We start from the raw sequence: 20,045 nt of genomic DNA on the forward strand, positions 1-20,045 counted from the left end.
CCTGAGTTCCATGGCATTCAGCAACATCTGTTAAAGAAAACCTCTTGTAACGCAAATTGCTTGGCCGAGGAGAAATGTAGAAACAGCAGACCTGGACTGCACAGCACATTTCTGAACAGCTCTGTAGACCTGACACTTAAGGACAGCTGTGCAATTCCACAGGGCCATAAACTAAACTCTAAGGCTTCTGACAAGACTAGTAAACGTTGCGTTTTTGATTAGATGTCCTCCCACTCGTTGAGGAGACCTTATGCCCTGGACCAACAGACTTAAGTGTTACATGCATCTCACCACAGATCTGCGACAGCTTTATTGTTGATGGCCTTCACAAGTACTTGCAACCTGATCCCAGTTTGACCCCTTAAATACATGAAAAGCTCTTTTACAAAGTGGAAGTTTTGACTACAAATACCGACATTAAACAAAAGCAGTGACATTTGAGCTACACTCAACATTTCTGGTACTGTGAATAAAAGATTAAATTATCTGCTGAAGTTGCAGATGTAAATTTTTTTCCTGAATTTAAAGCAACATTTTTACAATTCCAGACAATAAACAAAACAAGAAAAAAAAAAAAAAAAAAAAAAAAAAAAAAAAAAAAAACAGGAGAACCATGCAAAGCCTTCAGCTAGACTTCCAGATCATTATCTGCATCAAGAGGCATATTTGGATCAAACACTTCCAAGACCTCTTTGAGTGCTTTGTGGACTGATGAGTTTATCTTAAAGACATTTGGTTGCATTTGCACAGCAGATAGGAATGCTGCAGTGATGCAGACAAGAGAAATAAATTAATCACATCAGAATTTCTTCATTGCATGTAGACTGAGGATTTTTTGGGCTAACATTAAGAACAGTTTAGATGAGTTGAACGTACTTTTGTACATTTAACCAATCATCATACAATTATGATATGTGAACAGATCCTTGCACAGTAGCATCACAGAAAGTCCTTATTCTCAAGTAGATGGTAGTAGTAGTCATTCAGCTAATGCTTTTAGCCAAAGCAACATTAAAGTAAGAAATCCTGGTCTGTACAGAGTACTAAGTCAGTATGAAGCTATCTAAATGACTGAGTTTAAGTAGAACAAGTACATAAGTGAAATTAGGAGGAGGTTAGGGGTGTCAGGAGAGGAGGTGTTTACTGAAGAGATGAGTCTTCAAGAGGTTCTTGAAGGTAGAGTGGGACTGGACAGCCTGGATTTCAGACTCCCTTGAGTGTAGCTATGGCAGTACCACACAACAATCCTGAGAGGATTCAGTGGTCAAGAGGGGAACACTGTGCAGGCAGTGAGACCCACAGGAAGAGCATTGCAGTGTTCTGGGCGCAAGACATTTACCGGTACCAAGAGCACAGTGGTATACCGAGTCAGTACAGCCTGATTTTTATTATGTCGTAAAGAACATGGTCGAGAGACCGATGTAACGTGGTAAGAGAAGGATAGCTGGTCATAAATTATGACACCCAGCTTTCTTGTAACTAAAGATAATTAAAGAGGAACCTTATGTTGGTATTGTGTTGGATGGAATGATTGACTGGGATGGCAAACAGCTCATACTTAAAGAGATTCAGTTAAAGGTAGTCTTCCTTCATCCATGTGGATAAGTCAGAGAGAACAGCAGAGATTTGTGCTGAAGTCATAGGGTCGTCTGGTGGGAACGATAACAATGATATGAAAAGCCATGCGAGCGGATGACCAGGCCCAAAGAAGTGATGTGTATTGTTCCCAGTAGGGCTGAAACAATTCCGAATAACTTGATAATCAAAAATCTTGGATGCAAGTAATTTGCTTCAATGCGTTGTTTAATTCATACAAATATGTTCTGCTCAGTGGTCCCAATGTTTCACACAGACAATTATTTTAATCATTACAGTCACAACATGGCACAATGGTGAAAGACAAGGAGCAAAAATCTGAGAAAAAGACTAAACCATTTCAAACATTTCCACTGTAAAACTGAGTTAGGTAACCACAATAGCACAACATTAATGTTACAATATCTCAGCAGAAAGCGCAGTTCAAATATTGTCCACTGAGGAAAAAAATTTTAAAAAATAAAAATGAATACACAAGGTAACATTTCATGTTAGCATTTTAATGTAAATTGGGATTAGTTTTAAGAGTGAATGGGGAAAAAGGCATATATACAGGTATCTTGGATAAAATAAATATATTTTTCTAAGATACCTGTATACATCTTCAGGCAGAGATACCAACTATGTAGGAGGATTTTTACTTCAGACTTTTTGAAACCATAAATGATGGAAATGACCTTGCTTAAAATATGACAAATTATGTCTAGAACTATGTAGAGGTACTGCTACTATAAAAGCACTCTTTCCTTGAAGTTAACCATTGCAAAGGTGAATGTCAAACAAAGGTGGGCAAAGTTTTTCTTTTAATTTACCACCTGGCCTTATTGGTCACATAGAACCCTTAGAGCCTAAATTGATGCCAGCCTCTCAGTACAGGTATTGGAACTTACGGCTGAGTTTGTGCCACAGAAGTTGTCAGTAATCAGTTTTGGCTTCTTACCTTCAAAATGGCTTTTAGCCTGAAGGATGAAGTAGCCAGCATCCATAAATCAACCAGATGCTGGGAGAAACTACTGGTGAGTGCAGTGATTTTTATTTTTTTAAAAAAGAGGAATGTTGATAATAATTGGATTTAGTTCATATCCTTCTTTTAATTTCTCAACTGCTAACCATCAGCTGGAAAGTAATACCAAGAAATCAGTACACCTGAGGTGATCATCTACCAATAAGGTAAATTAAACTGCTGTTTTGTGGCTTTATACTTCTCTCTTCCTTTCAGATTGCCTTTAGCTGTGAATATGTTGGTCTAAGGGGAATTCAAAAAAATCTAACCTTTCTTTTCTGCTGCTCTGCGCTCTACTGCCTCCTCATCTCACAGCAAATCAAACTGAAGCATCAAAACTAGCCCCCAGCGTTCATCCATCTAAGATTTCTTTGGAGCATGTTTTTTAATTCATGACTGCAGGAAAACTACTGATGATGTTGAGGATAGCCCACGGTAACATAACATCTTGCTTGGATGCCTGATTGACTGATATCCAAAGAATGTGAGAAAGACAACAACAACCCAAAAAAAAAAAAAAAAATTCATCAAATATGCATTGTTTTACTGCAGCCACGAATCATACATTGCATTAGCTATATTTACTGTATGAATACTACAGCTGGATTAAGCTTGGATGTAGATTTATATTTAATTTTAACATTGAAAAACAAAAACTATTTTAGGTGACGTGTAAGAAATTTCTGAAAGTTTTGACCAAACTAGTACACATTGGCATGACTTTAGCTCTGAATAAACTAAATGATGCATGTCACATGTCCTTTAAGGGTTCAAACAAACCAAGCTGACCAACTGGCACATTTGGAGCATCGGTGAACTGCTGTGGCCATTGATGAACGTTCACCCTGATTGACTGTTTTCCCAATCACACGAGTACACAAGGATGGAGACCAAGAAACAATAAGCTGACACTAAACTTCAAGATGTCGCACACAATTTTCTCATTCGTCATCTTCATTTCTCCAAAACAAGCAAGACTTTTGTAAAAACCATGTCCATGTGGAATGAAGAAACTTGAGACAGTGATAATCGTGACTCAGTACCACCTCTGTACAAAACGCTATCCCCTTCTGCACTGGCAGTATGTGCAGATTGTACACATCCTAGCAGACGGGTAGAAATCAGCTTTGCAGCGTGTTCATGTGCGATTCTGTTTGTTCAGACATTGGTGATACAAAGAAACCCAGCAGGGGCCTCTTCGGTTTGGTGTGTAAGAGTGCAACAATTCTTTTACACCAAACCGGCGAGAAGAAGGTTTACAGCTTCATATGTAGATACTTCAGCATTGCCCATTAAAATAGCATTGCTTTCCCATTTCTCTTCTATATTACTGTGTCTTTCTTCATTTTCTGGTTGACCAAGTCCAGTAATCATCGTGTCTCATCACAGCATTGCCCTCTTCTCTTTTGCTGCAGCTCACCAACACACAGACCCTGATTAAACAAAGACTCATCACAATAAAGTCCGGCATAAACATACTTTTGTGCTCAAGACCATTATTGCCCCATCCTTTTTCCACACAGATGAAATTACAGGCGGTAGATTATGACAACCTTCACTTTATGTTATCTCACGCAGCTGGTATCTGGCTCTTAGAGTGACAAGCAACACAGAAAAATGTAGAAATCACACCCACACAGTCACGTTAACCGATTCACAGGAGATGTCATAACAATCACTGTGTCACTGTAATTAAATTTAGATTGAATCAAGTCCATTTTCATGGTACAGCTCATACAAATTTCACTTGATACAATTTTAAAGCCACAGTGTCAGATGTAGATCCAGCTGTCTCTTCTAATACAGTATGCTGAATGAGCAGTGCTGCGGAAAATAAATTGGATACAATCTGATCTACTGAAAGTCTTCCAGACTTATTCTGCCTGAATATCTTAGATTAACACAGAAAAGCAGCGAAAGAGAATTAACAGATCTTTCTTGCCTATTGAGGCTCTGTGTCAGACTGAATGGAACTACAGTCCACATGGTGGAGGATCATCAGTGGAGCTGAAGAGTGTGACTCCACACTTGACTGCACAGATTAAGAGAGTGACAGGGACCTATGACTGGCTAATTCAATGGGGGCACTCTCTGTAGAAAACACTTCATTCTCGACAATGTCACTTGGCTCTCCTGTGCAATATATCCTGCCATGAAGTATTATACAGCCACAGTGGAACACCCCCACTTTTTCCTCTGAATTCAGCTTTAAAGTAAGAGCAGCATTGCAGGGGCCAAGCAGTCATCAATTTTATAGCATGACAAAAAAAAAGATCAAAACACACCTCTTTTTTTATTATTATTTGGTTTAAATGTTTTGCTTTGATTATCAGCTTTTTTTTTTTTAAATGAATGCCCAATATCTTATGAGATAACTACACCATAGACAACTAATAAGTGATGAATGTGTCTGAATTTCAGAGTTTCCCACAATTTCTTTTTCTTAGGGGATCACTGGGATACGGTTCGCTGAACATCAGCGGTGCTACATCAGGACCCAAACGAAGAGACTACCCACAGTAGCAGAGGTGCAGACCGAGGACAGAGATTTACTGGTACAGTATGCTTCCACACTTTGCTATATGCACGTTGGACTCTCTGTAGTCCTGCAGAGGCTGTCATGCATATTGTCAGGAGATAACCGGAGTAGAGCTCTGTGAGCAACACAAATATCCTCAGCCTGTCCATCTCATCCTATCTCACCACCCCTCTCACTGAGGAATAAACTAGGGTTTGTGGTGCCTGTGAAACTGCCAGAAAGCTAACCACAAACCCGTAGCCTCTTTGTGGCTCACATCAAATGGTGCCTGCTGTCAATCTTGAGCCAATATTAATTTTTAATCATCTCCTCCAAAGGCTCTACCAAAATAGCCTAAAGGGGGAAGGGTGCCAGAGAGTACTGAGTGAGAGGTAAACCATTAAAATGGTATTTTTTAAGAGATGTTTTCTTTGTGAAATTCAGGAGGCTCCCTCAGCAAGATTCATTTGACCTCTCTGGGTTTTTATAGTTGCATGTGAACTTCAGAACAAGAAATGGAGGACATTCACTCAATCAGAATTCCCATTTTTTCAGTGTCACAGTGCAATTCACAGAGCGGGCCGCATGTTCAAAGAGAAAATCCTCCTCTCAAATGTCTCAACTGCTCACATTTACATTTCACATTGGAGCTGGGAGGAAGTGGCTGGCAAATCTCTGACTCTCACCACTCACTGCTTCATTTTAGGAGAAGTTAGCCAATTGCCCGTGCAGCTTCGGTTTCAACTTTAAGAACACAAGCTGTTACGCTAAAAAGAAAAAAAAAAAAAAAAGAAAAAAAGCAAACACCAGTTTTTTTATCCTTCTCATCTTCATAATGTCTGATCCACATTTACAGATACTAATTGCCCAGGCAGCACCATATGTCCATGCCATCTATCTTCTTTTGTGCAATGTGAAGCCTAATTGGCTCAATTCACAGCTCTGAAGTGAGTCATGTAAGGCCAGCAAACAACTGGGGCACATACCAGTAGTGATGGAGGCCCTCATATTCAATCAAATATGATTCAAAAGGTGTTTTGAATTATTTTTTTTTTGCATCAAGTTGTTCACACTGGTATAACTATCCCTTGAGCGATGGCATCTAAACGACTCCCAAGAACATAACACATTTAGTAATTTGATGTGTTAAGTATGTTTTGGTGAAAGCATCATTATTGCCTTTATTATAATTAAACATACAATATTCTCTGTAGTGCAGGTAGTTTAGGTCAACCTGGTCTGATGGTTGAATGTGAAACAGACAAGAAAAAGATAATTACTGTAAAGTAATAAGACATATTTTCTAACACTGTGCTTTACGGAGGGATTTAATCAGCAACTACTCAGTCCTTCACTCAGCTGGCAGCAGATTAGCATAGCACAAAGACTTAAAACAGAGGGAAACAGTTCTTCTGACTCCTGAAACTTTGAGCCTTGACTCATACAAACCCAAGTAATTCCATATCCAAACCAAGCCAAGAGACTATCAAGTCAGATAAGATTGATTGCTGAAGAATGAAGTTAACATTCATTTGCATTTTCATTTAAGTTTTCAAAACAAAGCTCTGCGTCTCACCTAAAGTAACGTTGAAAGTCTTTTCTGTGCGAAGCCATGATGCAATCGATCCATCCTCCTTGTCATGATAGCTGGTAAAATACATCCAATTTTTTCTGTTTTTGATTAAAAACAAACTCTACTTTTATTTTCCATCAGCAGAATAAAGATGACCTGCTGTTTGGCTCTTTAAAATGTTATAATGATTTCGTCTTTGTTGCTACAACAGCTCACATTAGCATCACCATCTGCCCTCACCTGGGCTGTCATTCCACATTGGCTGTGGTGTTTTAATAGTCTTAAATGGCTCCACCTGTGAAGGTGTGTTTGGGGTATATCTGGTGAAGCTTCGCATTTCTTTCTGCTGCAACACACAGGCATGTTTTTTTTTTTTGGAGGGGGGTTGCACTGCTTCTCTTAGACTTTAAACATGTGTTACCTTTTCTTTTAGTACATTTTCAAAAGTTATGTTGGGACCCACAATCTGGGTTGTATCACCAATAAATAGTTGAAATGAAACAGGAACCTTTTAAACCTCACTGACTGTAGATGCAAACTGTTTAAATTGGTTACCTCCAGGCTGGGTTGGGGCAATAACATCACTTTGTTGGGGTTAGAAAACCATCATGGTTAGAATTGAAATACAACATCAACAACTTCTTAAAACACAGCAGCTACCTTCATGGACACCATGTTTTACAGTTTACATGCAGTTGCTCTCACAACCACAAGAGGTCATATATTCTTTAAATGCACCTCTAGATGTTTTGGCCTGTGTGGGCAAATGATTCATAAGGTCATATCTGGGTGGAGGACAGTCACTTATAAATCAATAAATACCCTACTGGGGCATATTTAGGTTATAAACAGTGACCTGAGTCTGTCCTGACTTCCACACCGGCCCCTGATCCATCCTCTGCGAGCATCCACCCACATGTGACCCTGCAGGAGATCAGCACAAGTTCCTTCTCAAGTGGTGTAACACATGAAGCTCACAGGGGTTAAAGCCAAGCACTTGTGGTTCCTTGCTTAACCCCACCACAGGCTTTTAGGAGAAATGGCTCAAAGCAACAGCAGCAGACTTGAGAGCCGAGGTGAAAAACAAAGAAAAAAAAAACTGCAGGCAGCTGATAAGAAAATGCCGCCCCTGCGAGGGAGAACCAGGTGACAAACATGAATTGTTTGCTAAGATTTTTCTTCCCTTTTCAATTTGCCTTCTCAATGAAATGTCTGAGGGAGTAATCCCCGAGCTTCATTCCAGTTCTCCCAGTCTGACACAGAAATCACCGTCCGCCTCCCTCATACCCTTTAACATTGTCAGTGGATGCTGCATGCACCATTAAACAGTCACTTAATATGGATGACCAACACTCACCCAGCAACCCTAAACCTCCCACTTAGACAACAACTGCAAACAGCAAAATTGTGTTCTAAGACACAACACCAATGCAGAGGCTCTTAATTCACCAAAGTCCAGCAGCACACAATGTGGATTGTCACATATTCATCTACATGAGCTCAGTGAATGGCAGGGTGGCCAGTGAAACCTCAACAATAAGGTTCACTAACTGTGCTGATTTATTCAGTAACAAAGTCAGGTCACACAGAAAATGTGGCAGAAAATTCATCCATAGTTCATAATCACCTACAGTTGATAGCTAACCCCTAACAAATGCTGCCCAGCCGGGAACATACTCATAAAGTCATACTCAGCACTGTCTGAGACTTTTTGTCTATCGTTGTATCATTATTCGGTTTCTAAGACTTATTGAAGTTTGAAAAGTATCACTACATGTTTACTGAAGAGCCTAAATCCTCAGTCTATTCTACCACCAAGGCTTTATTTCTCTGCTTGTTACCTTGTTAGTCTTGTTAAGACTACAAAGCAAAATTTCATTCAGTTTGGAGAAGAGCACATTGATAATAGAGGAATTCAGTAAATTTGGAACATATCCCTATCACTTTCTTTAAAGTGGAAAAATAAGACATTAACTCTGAAGACATTTTGCGGTCATAGACTGTACAGAAATGGATATAATCACCTGCTGTCTGTTGTGAAGTCGATGCAAAAGTGCCTCCAAAATGAAATACCACCAAAGGCTGCTAGGCACTGGCTCAAAAATGTCTCCCTACAAGTTATTATTGTCACAGCTGTGTGTAAGAGAGGACCCAAACACACGCTCAGGCTCAAGAGACCGGCAGGTGAGGAAAAGCAAAATAAACTTTAATTTCAGAACAAACCAAAAAGCTCTGCAATGGCAGGAAGTTAGAAAAAACACCAATCCAAATTAAAAGAATGTGGCAGGAACAACAACCTAACTTGGCAGTGAACTTGGTCATGAGGAGAGACACACAAGAGAAAAAAATGAGGGTCTGGCACTGACAAAAGAAACCTGGAATTAAATATACTGAGAGCTGTTATGTCAAATATGATGCAGTTATTAATTTAGAAAACTAGGACCTGGTGTGAAACAAGAATGGGAAGTAAACTCATTGGTATAAACAAGCGGGCTAACAATCCCAAATAAATTAGGAAGAAAAATTAAATAAGAAGGAGACGGTAAACCGATGGCAGAGTAATGCAAGGAATTACAGTACATGGAAATCCAAAAGACCAAAACAACATTAAAACAAAGAACAAAACTAAATCCATAGACCATGACAATAATGCTTTCTTAAGCTACATTCACTTTAAAAAAAAAATCAATATTAGTCCTGAAATAAACATTACTGTCCAAACCGTTTTTAATTTCCACTCACCAACCCCACAAGCTCCATGTTTTTTATCTTTATATTTTATTTTGTATTTTGTTTACTGCTGTCTCATAACTTATATAATCATCTTTTAGGGAACATTTTGTTCTTTGGCACAGGATAGTCAGGAAAGTTTCATTGAGCAACACAGCAGATAAGTCGACACATGGTGCTCCTTTTTAAACTCTACATGTTTTCTGCTCCCAAAAAACACTTTTTCTATTTATTAGTGGCACAAATATAACGGAGCTGAGAAAAGCTTAAGGTGTTGCAACGATTGACTCAGTCATAATGAGCTAATCCACTCAATCAGTGGAGATGAAATGATTTTTTTTCCGTTTCAACTGCTGATGTGATCATCCGTTTAGTTCCCAGGTACCAGCACACGTACAGTGAGCTGCTTAAAGAGGGTTGTTGACTAAAATTCACCAGCTGGTCAACTACATAAAAAATCTGGCTCGTGTTGGATGCGGCATGTGAAAGCTCCCGGGTATGGTGAGAAAATCTTCGTTGATTTCTGGCAAACATGAAACCACATTAAACAATGCGTCTTGTCGACAGGGTTTCCCTCCCCTTGGGACACAGTGGCAGGATAGGGTAAATTTGTTAACTACAGCACAACTGGTGTATAATTAAGTTGTGCACTGTTGGCGAAAAAGCATATATACACCAGGAGCAGGCAGCAGCAAACAAATTATCATTATTCCCAAGGTCTAATACTTGATAGAAGAGTTGCTTTTGTGTTCAAATACTACATCATTTGTCAATAGAAAAATGGAAAGGCTTTCACAAGTGTGTATAAACGGGCAGACTGTAATCATGTTGTCTTTGTGCTTGTCAACTGGCATTTAGAAATCCATGCCCCATGCTAAAATGTTGACCTTTACCACTCCCCCCGAAGCGCTCTCTCCTACAAGTTATTGGAGCCGTTTCTCAACTGTGAAGTCAAAGTCATGCTGTGAGCTCCATGTCATGACCTCCATTTACTTTCCAAAGAAGACTTACTTGGCTTCAACAGTTAAGAGGTCCAATTAGAGAGTGTTGTTTGTGTTCCTTGAGTTTGATTTTAATTTCTGCAACCACGGGAACGGTGAGTGAACCAGCTCAATGCCACAGCCACCTTCCCTGCTGTACCACCAGCGCCCCGCTACACCAGTCCTCCGAGTCATCATTAGTTTGCTGGCCGAGGCTTAAAAGTGAGGGAAAGTGTGTCAAAAGCTTGACTGAACACCTCCTGCACCCAAACACAAGCTCTGAGGTGACAGAATGTGCTTAAGTTGTCGTTTTGGTCCCCCCCACCCCCATTTTTACAGGTCAAACCATGTCACAGGACGACAAACAAGAGGCAGCGTGGAAAGCAAAATTTTAATTCAAGCGAGAGTGACAGGGTGAGCATGAGGGAGGGGGCACGACCTAGTATAAATGATTCTTGCTCCTACTATAGCCCCAGGATTCTACATCAAGCTTAACTAATGTGCAATTAAGCTGCAGACTGGAAGAAAATCACCTTGTAAAAACATTTGTCAAGTGAACTGTTTTTCTGTTCTGGGCTGCTAATTAACAAGGGAATGGGAAGAGGGGTTTGTTTGTGTGTGTGTATTTACATATACATGAAGAAAATAAATATCCGCACTGTTAGGGGAGAGCATTACCAAATCCCCTTCATATGTCTCTATTAGACAACGCTGACATGTAGTCGCTATCATTAAGCAATAATAGTTTACTTTACAGCTCATGAACTACAGTATCAACAAATTAAGCCCACTGATAGTGCTGGGTGCCAAGTGAAGCACTGTGTTAGGGGTGGAGGGATGGGGGGGTGGAGAGAGGGCGGGGGGTGGCGCGTGGAAGGAGAATGCAAGTCTTTATTGTGTCTGTCACATTAAACGATATTGCAGCCACACTCGGAGTAATGAAGACCACTTCTAAAGTCATTTAAAAGTCAAATCATCACTGTCTGTGAATTTCAATGATGTATGATAGAAAGAGCATGCCGGAGGCTTGAGAGGAGGGTGAAACTCAGAGTGAGAAGGGGGACGGGGCAGTGGGAGTCAGGAGTCAGGAAGTTGCCATCCTCTCAGCAGACAGCAAGGTGATAGATGAAACTACAAGACTGAAACTGCTGCATGACTCAGGGGAGGAGAGTGCAAATGCAGGACTGTTCTTTGTGGGGGTACAGGCAGTTTTGCAGGCACTAGCTTGTTGTAGAATATGTACAAGTTGACTGAGTGTATATGTGTGTGTGGTGTTTTCGGGCAGGCGGATGAGACCGAGGCTGTGAATATGAAGGTGGAGGACTCCCAAGTGTGGGTTCCTGCTGAGGAGCCCATCGTTAACCCAGACTTCCTCCTTGACTCCAAGATCTGGGAGATTTGCCAGCAGCTGCCCATCCACTGGATCCATCCCTCCCCCCTGACCGGTGAGAGCAGGGGGCAGCTCTGCCTCTAAATGCACACTATTAACACTCTCGCTGGAGGCCATCCCCACAGGCTATGTGCAGGTCCACAGAGACAGCATGATTTACCAACCACATGAGCAGCTGGCCCAGGCTGTTCTCTCAGTGTAAGGAAAGTTTAGAGACTGAGGGGTGGAAGGAGAATTCAGATCTTCTACTCATGCAAACTACCAAAACTACAGTGGAGAAAATATTGTAAACAAAACCTTTACTGCAAAGTCTTACTTAAGTTACAGATAATCAGCAAATGTCATGACTTGTACACATAATGTATAACCTCTTTGAGTGTTTTAGCATATTTACGTGCTTTAATGTGTAAGCTGGTTCTTAGGGAGCTGATTTTAACAACTTATATTGATGTGCAAATTATTTTTCATGCTCTAAACTTATTTAATTTTCAGCAAACATGCAGCTCTACTTTAACCTGTGTATGAGCGTGAGGAACTGCAAGTTGTGAGACTTTAATATATAGATAAATGTTACATTTGAAGCCCCCACTAAACAAATTAACACAATGCTGATTAAGCCTGTCAGTACCTGTTAAGTCTCAATATATTTCATGGTATACTGAGGTTTTTAAATTTGGTAGCCATGGCAACACTACAATGGTACAAAGGTATAAAAAATAATCCCCTCTGAGGCAACCATCAATGGCTGGTTTGGCAGAAGTGAAGAGGGGAGCAAACGTGGAGACCGAGATGGAGAAAGGTAAAGCAGCTGGGACTGAAGAAAAATACGGAAGCATTCGAGAAAAGTTTCTGAAAATGCAGATAAAAAAAAACTTTTTTAGAGGAAGTCTAGTCTTAACAGATAAGTAATAAACCCTATAACAGGCACACCTGTAATGATATCATGAAGTGCAATTTCTTTCCATTTTGCTAATTTATCTCTTGCAAATTGCTCTTTGTTTTCCAGAAATTAAATACATCAACACATTATCAAGAAAATATACCTCCTTCTCTTGTAATAATGGGTTACATGATCGTTGTCCTGACTGTAAATGTGTAATTTTATTTGCTGCAGTTTTATTTATCCACTGCACAGTATTGTCCTGTAGAAGTCAAAGATCAAATCTAACCAACTCCCATCTCTAAGCTTGTTATCACGACCTAAGAAAATCATTAGCTTGAGTTCTTGGGATAACGGGAATATAGAATTATTTGAAGCATGGCTGTTTTCAGTTTCCCGTGATGTACAGAGGCTTCCTAGTTTCCACATGTAGTCCATTTGTTTTGCTTGCATGCACGTAAACAGTGTGAAGAGCATATGATGTGAAAGTCTTGGCCCATAATGTCTCTTTTCAAGATGTCCGCCTGCCACACTCAAAGCCATTAATCTAGAGCCTAAAGCAAAGGAAGAGGAAAAAAGTTCAAAAGCTCAATTAGGTCAATAGAGCTTGTTAAGAATAACTTAACAATGAACCACCAAAAAGTAACTATAAAACAATGTGGCATAGTAAAAGAGGACGCCTGTAACGATGAACATGAATCTGCAGATTCCCTCAGTTTTATAGACCTTTACTATGATTTCCAGCTCATTGTGCATCTGTCTGGCCCGTAACTTTTTCAGTTCAGTTCGCTCTCATCTCTATCGTAGCTTCTGAAATAGTCACACTACCGTCTCAGTATAAAACAGCAGATGGACACAGTTAATAACCAGCAGCAGCAAAAACCTTTCAGCTTTGTGACTTCTGTTTTGGAAAAATTTCAAAAGCAAAGTTAAAAGAAAGTGAATATTCACAAGGAGATCAGAAACTGCATGGCGTGCAAACAAGCTTGTTGCAAGTTTGTCCTGTTAACTTAAAAAGTGATGTCAGGGTGTGAAAGACACTGCTTGTTGAATGAACCAGATACTTATGAAATTAATCTACTCCCTATCCTTTAAAATGCATAGAACCAGTGAACTTTTATCAAGTTAGGTGAAATTATCTCACATCTCAATGATGAGAGTGCAATATGTGAAGTGTCCACAAAGCAATCAGATATATGTAGAATTTTTCCCTGAAACACTCACTCTCAAATAAAGTACAATATACTTTAAAACTTATTTGCATAAATGTACCATGACTATAAACTATAATCAGCATGAACATGTAACAAGAACAACTTTGTTTGTCCAGCATAATTCACTTACCTGTTGGAGACATAAAGCTGCAGGAAAAACACTGTGACACTGAGACCCAAACTGAATCTAAGAGACAAAACAGTTATATAAAACTCTTATATTGCATATAACATCTCCTTGTCCTCCTGCTATCTCTGTGCATTCAGAATCCGAGGCTCAGGATGTGGATACACCTGACGCGGAGGTCACAGGTCAGCGTTTCACCCGTGACGTATTGGACCACGTTCCCGTAAATGACTATGTAAGTGAGGCCCTCTCTCTCAGCCACGTCACCCAGGGACCACACCACGAGATACAGTAGAGCTGCTTCAATCAGCTCCAGCTCTGCCTCGACTCTTTCTGCATATAAATCGCTCACTAATTGATGTTAAAACTGACTTTGTGCACCAGAGGGCATAGCAATTGCTCTATATATATCTGTTTAAGTAAGGCCAGTCCATTGAAGACTCCCTTAATGTCTCTTCATTAATTGAGAGGAATATCCAGCCTTTCAAAGGCAGCAACTTGTGCCTTACAGCGGCCGTTCGTGCCTTTTTTTTTTTACTTCCTTTTTTCCCAGGCAGTGGAAAGCACTGCACAAAGAAATACTCTCAAGGTCACTCACTGCTCCACAGATCAGTTGCATTTATTAATAAAGCCCTAATTATCAAAGAACATGAAATGAATGGAGAGGCAGTGTGGTATATTTTGGCGTGCTGCATGTAAATCATTCAATACTGTATGAATAATTATCTCAGATTCAGTGAAATTCACATTGATACTCTTCAATGTGAATTTCACTGAATTTCCATCAGACCAGAATTATGCACTTACAGTGACACAAGAAGACAACAGTTGAACACTAAAGATACTGGTAGCATCCACAGGAGCAAGAATATTCACACAGGCACACATATTGAGTGCTTACAGGTGAATTGTCACTAAAGCTTACTTCAACAATAATGAGTCAGGCTCAGTCTCCTCCTCAGAGCTGGGAGAAATGGCAAGAGACACGCAGAGAAATGAGATGTCCTATAATGTTGACATTTATCAGGCTTGTCCCAGAAACACCTTCTGCTCAACTCTTCATTTTTTTCCCCAGCTTCTCTGTCGTTTCCCTCATTGTCTGTGGCAGGAGATGCAACGCTATGCAATTAAAACATACCAAGGGATGAAAAACTCAGCTCTCCTTTTGAAACGTTCTGCGGCTATCAGCTGAGTAATGCATACCATTGCAATCCTTTCCAGCAGCAAGTCCAAGTGCTGTTTGTGGGTTTGGTGATAACAAAGGCCTTTGTGGCCAAGCAGAGGGCAGGCAGCAGTCTGTAATTGGGAGTCTGAACTCTCGCTCATGCCAGTGGGATGCCACATGAGTGAGCCAAGCCTTTTTTTCATTTTTATTTATCATTTTTCATCCAGAGCTCATGTAAATGTGCTCACAGTCAGAAAACAAGCGGGCAAATGCGTGCAGTCTGCACCTCACACTGTTTCTCTTTCCCCCACATCCTTTTTTCTGTCACAGAAGTAGACATAAAAACATGTATTTAGTTAATCTGCATTTCATAAGTCTGAAATTCAGTGCCCTGTCTGCCCACAGTGCACACTCATAAGGCAGAATAATCGTCTGAGTCCTTGTGACAGTGGCTGACAGATATATGTTGCTGAACTTTGCCATGGCTGCCATGTCAGAGTGCAGCCAGTCTCAGAGGTGGCCCTGGAAATTTCAAACTGAATAACTACCCTCTGACAAGCCCGAAGGGATTGTACCGTTGTCCTTGACCCATATAGCAAGAATGAGCTTTCAATAAGAATTGACTACACGTGTGCACATGTAAACATGTCTGCTCTGCCTTTCTGTCTATGTCCAAGGGTTCATGTTGCCTTTTAAACCTGCTAAATCCTTCCAAACCTCCGGGTGCCACATTCAGCATCATGCATAACAGAGAAAATTCAAATCTATGAATGTAAGAGCTTGTGCCTCCAGAGGAATCTTTACGCTGAAGCTAAAGCTTCTTATCACTTCAGTATACTGAAATACATGACGCGCTATATGCGCTATTGAATTACTGTGTCTTTGAATTATATTGTCAATCCACAGTGAGATGAAAATCTGAGGTCAAGACTCACTGCAAAGCTATTCATATGTTGCTACGTCCTGTGTATCTACAAAAAAAAAAAAACATTTTTGAATAGAAAGCAGGCTGTGAAACAGCAATGTTATCTCTGCTGTTTTGATCCCAGAATGAATGTGATGAGCTCTGCTATGAGATTTAATAACACATTCAGGCATGTGCTTCAAGCTCATGAAGAGAGATGATCAGCGTGTGTGAAATAACACCAACAAGTGTGGAGATTAGAGGAGTCATGCTTTGATTCATTACATCTTATTGAATGACAGACACAGTTTTCTACTCTGCCGACTCATTCACATGCAGCGTCTCTTATTATGCACAGAGGTGTCTGCGTGTGTGTGTGTGTGTGATTGCATGTGCATATGTAAGCATGAGTGTGTGATGAAATCAGATGTAGGAAGGGGGTAATGGCTTTTACTCTTCATTAATGCTGCTTGTTTGTGAGTGACTGTTTCAGATTTCCCAAGGTGAACCATTCTTATCACCGCAGCTTCCCACAAGAGACGTCAACTCAAGCCAGAGTGATTAATATGTACCCATCGTTTTAAAAGGATAGCTCTGATTAATTGTCTTTAAGGTACAATGCTGCCTGTTGGCTGTTTGTTTTGACAAACGTCATTTGAATAAAATATTTTCCTCATTTTACTAGCCGGAGCTCCACGTTTCCTAACATCCCAGTTTGGGCTGTGAGGAGCAGATAAGATTATCATTGGTCCTTTGACAGCTTTCGTCTTGTTTCCATAACAGATTGTTGCCTGGAAGCTGATGACCTGAAGTCTAACTGAAACAATAAATCATTAAAAGCCTACCTGTGCCAGTCACAGTAATAACTCAAACCCCTCTATGTTTGATATCATCCTTCGTACTCTCTCTATATGTTTTAAATATGTCACACCAGTGTGTAATGTTACTTACTTTATCACTCCTCACATCAAATGTACCTTCGTATTGGTCATGCTGGTGGTGAACTCCTTTTTGTTAGCTGCCACAGAACAAAATAAATACTAAAATTGTAAAGCCACTGTGATTGATTGCTCAGTGACTTTTGAGTGGATGCAAGAAATTCCCTTATTCCCATACTTGAGATGTTAGGAAACTGGAAGGACTCAACCATGTTTCCCTGAGGGTCATTACAGACCACACATTTTCTTTTCCCAACAGTGGATGGGTTTTGTTCTGCATGATTGCATGTAGCTGAGTCATTGTAAGCATCTGCGCACCAGTTCATCTCCTCAGGCCGTCCTGGATCCAAGCAGTTTAACAAGACAGCGCCTTATTGTCTCCAAGGATTAATTTGCTAAAAGAGATTGAAATGTGGTCAAATGCATACTGAGGGCAGTTGATTCCTCAACCTGCACAGTTAGTTAAGTGGTACTTCTTGAAGTTGTTTTTGATCAAAGGGATGGCTCCCAGGTCCCATGAGTCCATGAGGGCATGAACCAACCGGTACAATGGAAATGTCCAAGGGCCATTAATTCTGCCCAATTTACCTTTCATTTGGGTTTCATTCGGCCCCTCTATCAATTCAGAGGCAGCCAGCAAGAGCAAATGAAAGAATCCTTCTTAGGCGATCATTACTCTGCTAATTGCTTTAGGAATGTGCCATGCACTTAAAGTCAAGGTCAGGAAGAGGGTGCTGAGACGTGAGGAGTTCTAATTTGAATGCTCTATTGGAGGAGGGGCAACCATTTTAGTGCGGTGTGTGCTTCATTTGACGGAGTTAAGAGGTCAGAGATGAAAGAAATAATGTAATTATGTTGGTAACGAGCAACTTAAGGTTCCTTTGACTGAAGAAAGAGCTTGTAGAGAGGTTGTGGAGGCTGGATTCACTGTGCAACAGCCAGTTGTGTTACCTTGGGTATAACAGAAAGGTCAAGGGTATTATCATATTTTATGCCCTTGAAGCTTTAGTCAAGCCTCTCATAGCTATCTTGATCTCTTTGTCACAGTCATCAAGCCTTACACAAGTTAGCATTTTCGCAGTCTTCGCTTCTGATCTTTTCCATCTTGTTTGCTTTTTACATATATTCTGTTGGCCAACAACCAACGCAGCCTCATCAATTCACGTCACCCCCTCCTCTTCCTCCTCTCCTGCCCTTGCCTCTAGAGGACTGGCATTTGTCATGTGTGTGATTGTAACCCTGCCCACTCCTGTGTCCTCTGCAGAGGGATGTTGGACTCGAGCTGGATAACCGTCTGGATGACCGTGGCTACTGCTGCCAGCATTGTCGCCGTGGTTACCACTACTGCCGTCGCTACCACGAGCCCCTGGGTGGCTTCAACCCCTGGCCGTATTACTACCAAGGAGGCCGGGTCATCTGTCAGATTGTCATGCCATGTAACTGGTGGATTGCTCGCATGCTGGGGAGAATCTGAGGCGTGAGATGCTGTCTGGGATTTAAAATGTTTATGTTGTTTTGGGTGAATTTTTTTCTCTCTGATTTAAATTCCATACCATTTTTGGGACCAACTCAGTCTATTTACACATTTTTTTCTTTGCTTATCCATAGAATATGAGACAGTCAACAGAGGGCATTTGAAGTATGTTGATTTCGTCTTAGAAGGCAGAGGTTGCTAATTTCCTCCAATTTTGCCTCCTGTATGATCCTGATCAATGAGAGCAGTTTAGTTTAAAAATGTCACATGAAACTAATCTCCTCAGAGACAATAATTCAGGAGAGTCTGTCCTTTCTTTGCCTTCTTTGCCATGCATTCATTTTTACTTTAAGAGTCTAACATAAGTATTCTGCTAATGCTGTAATGTATGGAAATGTACAATGCATGAACAAACATGTAATATTCTAAATGGTGCTGGTGCATTACATATTTAATCAAATAAGGGTTTGTGTTTGCTGCCACAAGCATGTAGCATTAGTCTGCATAAACTGTGAAGTTATAAATCAGTCTTTACTATCTGAACTGCGATTTAAGCCCCTCCCAAGAGCAGTCAAAGCAGTGGATGAAAATGCTGAAGAACAGAATATTCTAAAAATAAAAACCACTGCTCATCTCAATGACTTTTAAGTAAATTCTGAACTTCTCTGAGTTCCCGGCCATACATCTGCCACATTCAAAGATTATTGGATGAATGACTGTCAAAAAATAGACATAAAGACGAAGATTCCAGCTTTTATTAGTGGGACAGACACTAGCCAAGTACGATAGGAGCACCAGTGCAATCCAATAAAAAAGCCCTGCCATAAATTCTAAAGCCTATCCAGTTGTAGCTGGTAAATTGAACTGAATTATTCTGAGAGGTGTTCCTCTTATTTTGCCCAAATCATTAACATGCATGACATTTTATATGTAAGGAACATTTTCAACATGTAGTCAGTCCAGCACACCTCCACCTCACTGTTGTAACCTCAGCAGTAAACATAAAACGATCACCTTTCTCACAATTTCTACTAAAACATATTGAAGCTTGTAAATAAAATTTACAGCAGAGCTCTTCTACTGGGATGCATGAGATTGCGCAGGTGTTCCAAGTGAGGGGCTATGTGAGTGTATACCTCTTATTTTTTTCTGCTGTCTTTTCTTTTACTGCTCACATAACCACCTGATAAAAATCAGTTCCATACCCAAAATTATCTACAACAGCCACAAAGGACAAAACACTAAAGTGTGGGACAGAAACATACTCCAAATAATTCAGACATGCAACACAAAAAAACTCAAAAAGGAAAAGGTTTCCAAAGAAATTTTGGTTTTGGATGCATGGCAGCTGTTTTGCCAACCACTTTTCATTCTCAGAATATCAACATCATCATATTGGTCCAATGTACAAACCTGATTTGAATAAAAAAGAAAAGAAAACAATATCCAAATAAGAAACGGATAATATTTCTGACATGCAGGGAAAGAAACAGACCAAGGTTTATGAGTTTGAGTCTGTCTCTGTGTTCTGTACTGATTCTTTTCTTTGTTTT

At 40.2% G+C, this 20,045-nt stretch overlaps 1 protein-coding gene across 1 annotated transcript in view; it reads left to right on the forward strand.

Annotated features, from left to right (window-relative positions):
* Positions 1-19,357, forward strand: part of tnmd (tenomodulin) — a 57,326-nt gene extending 37,969 nt beyond the window's left edge. Inside the window, exons 4-7 of the mRNA XM_072395391.1 lie at positions 5,047-5,154; positions 11,686-11,845; positions 14,152-14,246; positions 18,283-19,357. Of these exons, the coding sequence (XP_072251492.1) occupies positions 5,047-5,154; positions 11,686-11,845; positions 14,152-14,246; positions 18,283-18,492 (573 nt within the window). The 3' untranslated portion in view covers positions 18,493-19,357. The remainder of the gene's footprint in view (positions 1-5,046; positions 5,155-11,685; positions 11,846-14,151; positions 14,247-18,282) is intronic.
* Positions 19,358-20,045: the final 688 nt, after the last annotated feature.

The sequence above is a fragment of the Leuresthes tenuis genome, unplaced genomic scaffold, assembly GCF_036924035.1.
Source record: "Leuresthes tenuis unplaced genomic scaffold, fLeuTen1.0.hap1 SCAF_11, whole genome shotgun sequence".
NCBI classification, from domain to species: domain Eukaryota; kingdom Metazoa; phylum Chordata; class Actinopteri; order Atheriniformes; family Atherinopsidae; genus Leuresthes; species Leuresthes tenuis.